The 8,860-nt window shown below is 39.8% G+C and overlaps 1 protein-coding gene across 2 annotated transcripts in view; it reads right to left on the bottom strand.

Moving 5' to 3' along the window:
- Nucleotides 1–2,576: 2,576 nt before the first annotated feature.
- The window catches only part of Bmx (BMX non-receptor tyrosine kinase), a 57,429-nt gene continuing 51,145 nt past the window's right edge, over nucleotides 2,577–8,860 (bottom strand). For both annotated transcript variants that reach the window (XM_052171550.1, XM_052171549.1), the window contains 2 exons: nucleotides 7,860–8,017; nucleotides 2,577–4,537 (listed from right to left, as the gene is read on the bottom strand). In XM_052171550.1, coding sequence (XP_052027510.1) covers nucleotides 4,463–4,537; nucleotides 7,860–8,017 — 233 coding nt within the window. In that variant the 3' untranslated portion in view covers nucleotides 2,577–4,462. The remainder of the gene's footprint in view (nucleotides 4,538–7,859; nucleotides 8,018–8,860) is intronic.

The following is an 8,860-nucleotide window of genomic DNA, read 5'->3' as shown; positions in this document are numbered from 1 at the left end:
TAATATCTTCAAAAGATCCTCTCTATCCATGGTAAAGAACCCATCGGCATATGTCACAGTCTCCAACTGTAACATGGAAATTAGAAAAACTGCTTTTGCTCCAATTTAATCTTTCCCAGGTCAGACCTAATTATGCTGACCCAGTGAAGGTTGGGGTCTTTCTCCTATGCAGTAACATCCTCTGAGAGGATAGAGGCTTGTACAAGGATGGTCTTGCACCTGGACATAAGATGGGAGTTGACAATCTCCCATCCATGTGATCCATGAGCTAAATTTTACCCATCCCCTTGAGTTAAAAATAGTATTGTATTTTTTTACTGGTTGGGAGAAAAGTAGAATAATATTTTATGCTACAAGAAAATGATATGAAATTCAAATTTCATCATCCATAAATGATTTTATTGCTATGCAGCCATGCCCATTAATTTTCATATTATCTATAGCTGCTTTTGTGCTGCAAAGCTGCGGTGAGTAGTTGACTTAGAGAGGCCATGGCTCACTAAGTCTCTTGCACGCAAACATTGCTGACCTATGGCCTATAAGGAAGCAAGGATGTACATGTAACAGAGCATCTGGAGTTCAGAGATCCAAGGGACATTTGCTTATGGAATCTAAAGTATTTCTTTCCTGGGAATTTGATTGTTTCATAGGCAGTGAGGTTAATAAGGTAGTTGGGCTAGAAAGAGCAGGTGTCAATTTGCTCTTGTCTCATGTTTCTCAATGACATATTCTCCCTTGTACGAGATCCACTTGTTTCTTTTTATCTTTAGGTAAAGATAGGGCCTTAGACTCAGGGGAAATTGCAGAAGAGGTAGAGGAAATAGTTATAAGAGCCTGAGAAGCAGGAAGTTTGCTGTGAGGTTGGGCCGTCTCGAAATGTCAGAAACTACAACCATGAAGTCTCTCCAACATGGCCGCCTAAACATGAGCTGAACAAGGACCACACTACCATTGGTGTCCCATGCTAACAAGGAAGGGGAATGCTCATGAAGCCTCAGCCCTAGAAAAGAACCATAGGCAACTAAGGAATCCTGAGGGCAGGAGGAGCAGTCTTCCCCAGTGACAGACACACACCATTTAGTTATCCAGTACCAAATGGTTGACCCTGGAAATATACATACCAGCAAAATTGTACAGACTGGGTAGATTGTCTTTATATTTAGACACACACACACATAACAACAAAGAAAGAAGGCTGTTTGAACAAGAGCAAGGAAGGTTTATGGGAGGGTTTGGAGGAAGGAAGGAGAAGAGGGAAGAGGTATTTTAATCCCCAAAATCATTTTTTTAAAGGTAAGGCCTTAATCTATGTTTAACCTCTGTTCCTTATACACTCACTCCCAAGTCAGAATTGAAACTGAGAAACCCAGCTTTCTAAACCTACTGTATCAGAATCTTTTCCTTTATTAGGTCAAACACATGCAATACCAATTTTCTTCCTTTTCTTCCATTCTCTAATTTTATTTGATATTCAAAAAGAAAAATTATAACATTGGGTTTTAATGAAAATCTTTCACACAACAGCTCTAGTAAAACTAAGGGCCATTTATTAAAATGAGAATTATATTTTTTAATGTATAATTTTCTAGACCCTTGGACTTGTGTCTCACTCTTGACAGATCAGAATGTCTCCACAAGACTGCTGGACTCCACCTAGCAAAGACCGTGTGTGAATTCCTCTCCAACTTGCCATTTTGGAATCTTTCTTATCACATAATGGTCCTCTTTTGTCACTTCTAAGAGTCTAGGTAGACAGACTGTTGGTTAAAAATTATAAAAATAATTGCTGCAAAACACAGTTAAGTGGCATTTAAAAACGCCATGCATATTTCAAAATGGCATAAATAGTCCTCCCCTAGCGCTGCAGTGGACTGATTCTCTCACAGACCTCTGAGGTGACTTAAATTCTTGTTTGACCTGGGTTTTGAAATCAAGCTTCTAAGCCAGGCTTTGGTTTCATTTTATAGCAAATAGTGTTGTTTGAGTCCTTAACAGTATGTGTTACTTTTTGCAAACAGATAAATTTTAGAAAATCACATATATAAGAAATAGAGGCAATGAAGGAGATTTTTCTTGAGAGAGGTAGAAATAAAGGTCAAAAATCTCTAGAACAGAGGCTGCAGAGATGGCTCAGTGGGTAAGAGCACTTGCCACTCTCAGAGAAGACCGGGATCCAGTTCCCAGCATCCAAAGGGCAGCTTCTAAGTGTCTGTAATTCCAGTTCCAAGGGAAGCAACAACCTCTTCTGGTCTCTGTGGGCACCAGACACACACACATGGCACACAGACATGGATGTGGGCAAACACTCATACATATAAAATAAAAACGGTCTCTCTAAAAAGAGAGTCTATGGTACAAAGCCCTGCTGTGCAAAACCCTAGAGAGCAGAAAGGCTGGCTGGGCCTTTTGAGAAAGAGAAAGAGGGGCTTTGGCACGAGATCCTCCCACCCCCATCCCTACCACTTGAGTAGGAAAGAGCCTGGCACCCATTAAAGAGTAAATGATGGAATGAATGTGTAGATAGATGTCCTGGTGGCTATTTTAAAAGTGACATTTCATTATTCATTCATTATGCATTGAAATTTGCATACATCTGTTAAAAATAGAATACCATTATCATGACAGTTCTTTGCTGAAATAACAGAATCATTAAGAAAAGGTCAAGAAACAAATAATTAAGGGAGACATTTGAGTTTGTTGGTGGGTAAAGAAATGGGCGGTATGAGTAAAAGGAAGAACATTGGCGCTTAAGAGCACTGGCTGCTCATCTAGAGGACCGGATGTGATTTGCAGCATCCATATTGTGGCTCACAATCATCTCTAACTACATTTTTAGATGATCTAATTTCCTCCTCTGGCCTATAGAGAGCAGAGGGTTACTACAGACATATAGTACACACACACACATAAACATGAATAAAAATTATAAACCTTTAAAATAATATTTGTGTATCTGTGTTTAAGATGGAAATGGAAACTTCAACTATCTTTCAAATGAGCCCAAATCTCCAAAGCCTCCTAGGGTTTAACATCATTGTAAAGTAAGATTGTCTTAATTCTAGTACGAGCATGCTGTCAAGGAGCATGGTGGAGGGTCATGTGCAGGAAGAAGGTATTAATTTCTACCTGAGCATCTTTCATAAAAAATTGTGCTCCGTGCGAAAGATGGAACACATTGCTCAATATTATTATTCAACACATTGTTCAATACTATTATTTTATATCACTGTACATGATGACACATGAAGTATCATTGTTTTAGTCTGGAGATGGAGCAGAAGCTGTATCAATCAAATGGAGTTCTAGATCATATATCAGTGCCATGACACATAATGAAGTACCCTAGGGCAGTTCAGCATGCATGGGAGCTTGAGGAAAATGCCAACTCATGGGCTGCATTCAGACATGCTTCATCAAAATATCTAAGGTGGTGTCTAGGAATATGCATTGTAGTCAGCTCTATATTTAGCTCACACACATGTCTAACTTTGAGGTCATTTGTACAATGTATTAGTTGCTTTTCTGTTCTATAATAAAAGGCTAGGCTATGACCAAGACAACTTATAGAAGAAAGGGTTTATTTTGCTTATTAGTTCCAGAGAGTTAGAGTTCAAAATGGCAGGGCAAAGGCAACTTGCAGACATGGCAGACAGAGCAGGATGTTAAGAGCTCAAACCCTTCATTTTTCTTCTTTGCCTGGATATATGTCAGTGTACCACATGTGTACATGGTGCCCATGATGGCCAGAAGAGGCCATCAGATACCCTAGGACTGGATTCACAGACAAGTTATAAGCCACTGTGCAGGGGCTACGAATTGAATCTGGGTCCTCTGGAAGAAAAGCCAGTGTTCTTAACCACTAAGCTACCTCTTCGACTTCTGAGAGCTCACATCTTGAACTGCAAGCAAGAAGCAGAGATAGTCAACTACAGGTAGGGTGATGCCTTAAGCTCTCAAATCCGTCCCATTGACATAATTCCTCCATGAAGGATATACCTCTTAACCTCCCCCAAACAGTGCCACAAACAGAGAACAAATATTCAAATGCCCGAGACATTTCTCATACAGAAGCAGACATATACATTCCTGTTCTTGAAAAGATATTTAATTATCACACTAGTTCCAATAGAAAAAAATGGAGTTCCCAAAAAATCACCTTTTTCAATTCTGCTCTGTCTTTATATACAGTACAATTTGTAAATTGCCATCTAAAAATGAACTGCTACCAGAGTCTTGGAAGTATATATTAAAAGCAGCACAAACAAAATTACCAATTTGACCTAAATTTCAAAGAAATAATCTTGTTTCCTACCTTGCTTTTTTGTAGATAATATAACAGATAAACAACACATAGATCATTATTAAGAACTAGCTACATTACACTGAGTCTTTCTACTTCCCTTACAATGAGAGTATTGGTCAACATCGACATTCATTCTGATCACCACACTGAATTTTCTCTTCATGGTTTATCTTGTTCCCGAAGTGGTTCTATAGCAGACAGGAGTTGCTGAAATGTGGGGCGCTTTTCTGGAAGCTAAATAAAAGAAAACCCCAATGTGTTAGATGATAAAAGGCATAATGTATAAGAACACTAGAGGGGCTGGAGGTGTAGCTCACTTGGTCAAGTGCTTGCCTAGAATGCAAGACACCCTGACTTCAGTTCCTAGCACCACATTAACCAGGTCTGGTGGCATACATCTGTAATCTGAGAACTGGGGAGGGAGAGGCAGGAAGATCAGATGTTCAAAGTTATCCTTAGGTATACAGCAAGTTTGAGGCCAGTCTGGGCTACACAATTCCCTGACTCAAAAATTAAAATGACAAAAAAACAATATAGGACTGGGAGATGACTCAGTGGGTATGAGCTCTTGCCCCATAAGTTCCAATCTTCAGAACCCACATAAAAGCCTGATGTATGACCTGAGTCTGTGATCCTAGCCCTCCTATAGCAAAATGGGAGGTGGCGACTGGAGAATGCCTGGAAGCACCCAGGTCAACTATGGTGTGCACAAGAGCAAACAAGAGATTCTCTCTCAAGCAACGTGGATGGTAAGCATTGATACCAGGCACAAGCACACAACGGCATCAGTATACCTACATTCACAAACAATGCACACACACACACACACACACACAAATGGACAACATATAAAATATGTATGGCTCAGTCTTAATGTGAATAACATTCCATGTCATTTGTGAGATGGTCTCATTGAGTAGCCCTGTCTGGCCTAGAGCTTGCTATGTAAACTAGGCTGGCCTTGAACTCACAAAGATTTGCTCAGCCTCTGCCTCCTAATTGGTCAGATTCAAGGCATGTGTGCCATACCCACTGAATGACTTTTGAAATGTGGAAACACCATAGGCCTTTCTACTAAGATTCATGATAAGGCAAGGGTGCCTTAAAGCAAAGCAAAGCAAAACAAAACAAAACAAAAACAAAACAAAACAAAAAAAAAAAAACCAGCCCCAACAATTAGGAAAGGAAAACTGTTTGCATAGGACATAAAATTATATGCTTGAAAATTCAAGAGGACTAATGGTATAGACTCCCACCAAACAATAAAGGATTTTTGATATGTGGGTAGGGTAAAAAAATTAACAAGTAAAGTCCAGTCAGAAGATAAGATGGAAGACATAACATCATTTATAATAGCAACAATATCAACATTAAATCCTTAACAATGTAGCCCTCAATAAGGAGAAAGAAAAGTAGACTGGAGCATATATTAAGAAAAAAGTCCCCTTTGTCCTACAGGAGGACATGTCAGTGCCATAGAGATATAGAATTTCTCTAGTTAAAATGTAAAGGAAATACAATCTTAAAGATATGAATGAGTTGCACTTAATTTAGATGAATTTATTTTACAGACTTTGAATTTGCATAATGCCTCAGAAGCTATGAAGAACAAAAAAATCATGAGGGTTCTAGCCTACATAACATTAAGATATCATGTAATACCCTGTCATATAACAACATATAAAAATACTGTGGTGCTGGCATAGAAAGACCAGACCACAGAAGAGGTACTCCAAAAATGAATCAATATTATTCCTCAGGGAAATGGAGAGTAATATTAGTGTAGTCTCTCTCTGTCATTAAGGTGTTTCCTTATCTCTTGGTAGTCTTTTAGTAAATGGTGTTTCCAACAACAGGATAAACATTATAAAAACTATATGGTTGGACTACAGTTTATGCTATGCATAATAAAGTCACAATAAAATAAAATAAATATATATTTTAAAGCTTCATTTTGTATTGCTCAAAATTTTTCAGTGGCTTCACATTGCATGTAAAAATTGAATCTCTCCTCCTCTCCCTCCCTCTCCTTATTGTTTTCCTCTTCTTCAGTGTACAGAACCTTGATCACACTAACTCCTCTAAATTTATTTTCAGCCTTTCCAACAACAGCTCTAGCTGAGAACACCAAGCCTGCTTCCACATCTTTGCTTGTGGTGTTCTCACTTGGACACACTTTAGCACCATCTCTGCTGGCATACTAATGGCATTTTGAAGAGATTTCCTGATCCATCTCAGATACTAATGCATTCAAAGAAGCTGCTCTCCATTCTCTGAGCCCATGCTTTGTTCTATCTTTTTAATTTGGGTACATAATTATAAACATATTGATGTTTTTAGCGCACGTGCACACACATACACACACACACACACACATATGCACATGTGTACACATGCCCCACCATGTATGTATGTATGTATGTATGTATGTGTATATATGTATATGTATATATATATATACATATGAGAAAAAAAATTGAGTTCAGATAAGGAAGTAGTGGAACCTCAGACCTAACACCATCAATTAGTTATTTAAACACCTAAGACATTTGTGATGGAATTTCCTCCACTTTAGGCCCATATGTCTGCTTCATGTAACACCTTTATCTTCTACCTTAGTGTTTGGGAGATTAGAATATACGGTAGGGGATGAAGAAGGGGAGGGAGAAAAAGAAAGAGGAGGAGGAGAAAAAGAAAAAGAGGAGGCCTTTCTTGTAATTTCTGTATGAGATTAAATGTCTCTGTCATATATTTTTGAGTAGAGGAGCGATTTCATACTTTTGTGAAGAATGAGGCCTCATCACACAGAACTATGGGCAACAGAGGAAAGCCGGGAGCAGGGGAGATAGTCCTCTCCAGGGAAGAGAACATCAATTAGTTGTCCAGTACCAAAAGGTCAGGCCTGAAAACATACATGTAATGTATAAGTAACATTCCATGACTGAACAGGTATATTTAGGAATACACACACACACACACACACACAGACAGACACACACACATACATGCATACAATAACAGGAAATGAAAGAAGAGGACATGAATTTGAGGGAGAGCAGTAAGGGGTAAATGAAAAGAGGGAGGGATTTGGAGGGAGAAAAGTCAAGGGAGATACATTATAATTAAATATAATTACATCACATTATAATCCCAAAAAGAAAACAAAAGATAGCTGGGCAGTGACTGTGCATGCCGTTGAACCCAACAGTTAGGAGGCAGAGGCAGCCAAACCTCTGAGTTCAAGGCCTCTTGAACAGGCTGAGTTCTAGGACAGCCCAGGGCTACACAGAGAAACCTTCTCTTGAAAAACCAACCCAACACAACCAACCAAAAACTATTAAAAATTTAAAAAAGAAAAGAAAAGAGCAAGAACACTGACTTGTTTTGCTGCTGCTGTTGTTGTTGTTGTTTTACATTACAAGCAAACATGACCCAGGTCCATTTTCAACTTTTCTCTAGCAGGCACTTTCTTTTTCTCATCCCCACTGAAGCCCCACCCTCATCTACAGCCCTCACCCCTCTCCACCCTTCCAACCTCCCCAGGGGTTATATTTACCTCATGCCAGCAGCTGTACATGATCTGGTAGATAGTGTTTGATGCCAGTTGGGGCCGGTAGAGTCTGTGGCCCTGGGAGACCTTCACAACCACCTCAGAGTTATCATATAAGTCATAGGGCTGCTTCCCTAGACTAAACACCTCCCACATCAGGATCCCTGTAGTGTATCCAAGGACAGTCAGCAGACAGAAGAGAAAGGAGAGCTAGTGTCAGAAGGCCCAGGACTTGGGGGAGGATCTTCACATCACAAGACCTGAAGGCCACTGGCCAGATCAAGGGATTTCTGGGAAAGGAGGCCTAGTGAAAGGGAGAAGTTGGCCTTGGGTTATCTCTTCTACAGTCTAGATGTTCCTACATTTGTTTTCAGAGCCCTCTCTGCTTGTTAGGAAGCCTATGATTGGCAACAGCAGGGGGACCTGCTTGGGGCCTAGGTTGATGGGTTGCTTTAGGGAGTCACTTGGAGTCTCATGCAGCCTCACACTAACAACAAACTGTATAGTAGGCTCCCATCCCAACACGTATGAGTGATGAAGTCCTTGCCTTTTCTTTCTCTCTGATTTTGCACTTGTGTACAATCTCATTACATAGTTAAGTTACCTTTTTATAGAAATGTGAAGCTAAAACAATGGACAGCCATTTCACTGTCTGTGGAACAGTTGGTCTGTCACCATCTTCCATGGGTCAGGTACCGTTTTGGCAATTTGAGAAGAAGTTCCAGGCTATTGCATTGGGAGCATGAACTCATATTTTATCTGTTCATTTTCAGAGTGTTCTCAATTCTCTAGGTCATGGAAGCCATGGTGGACTCCAGGATAAGGCACCAAGTTGGGGTGTTTATGATGATCAAAAGAGTAACATGTGGGGGTCACTCTGATGTGGCCTTTGAAAGGCTAGGTCTCCCACTTGCAGGCCAGGTCAATTCCGTAACACCTCCCAGCCTCAGTTCTCCTACCAAACAACACCTTCTATAGTTTCCATAAGAATTGAGTAGGATATGACA

The sequence above is a fragment of the Apodemus sylvaticus genome, chromosome X, assembly GCF_947179515.1.
Source record: "Apodemus sylvaticus chromosome X, mApoSyl1.1, whole genome shotgun sequence".
NCBI lineage: Eukaryota > Metazoa > Chordata > Mammalia > Rodentia > Muridae > Apodemus > Apodemus sylvaticus.
This window is presented reverse-complemented; position numbering and strand designations above follow the sequence as displayed.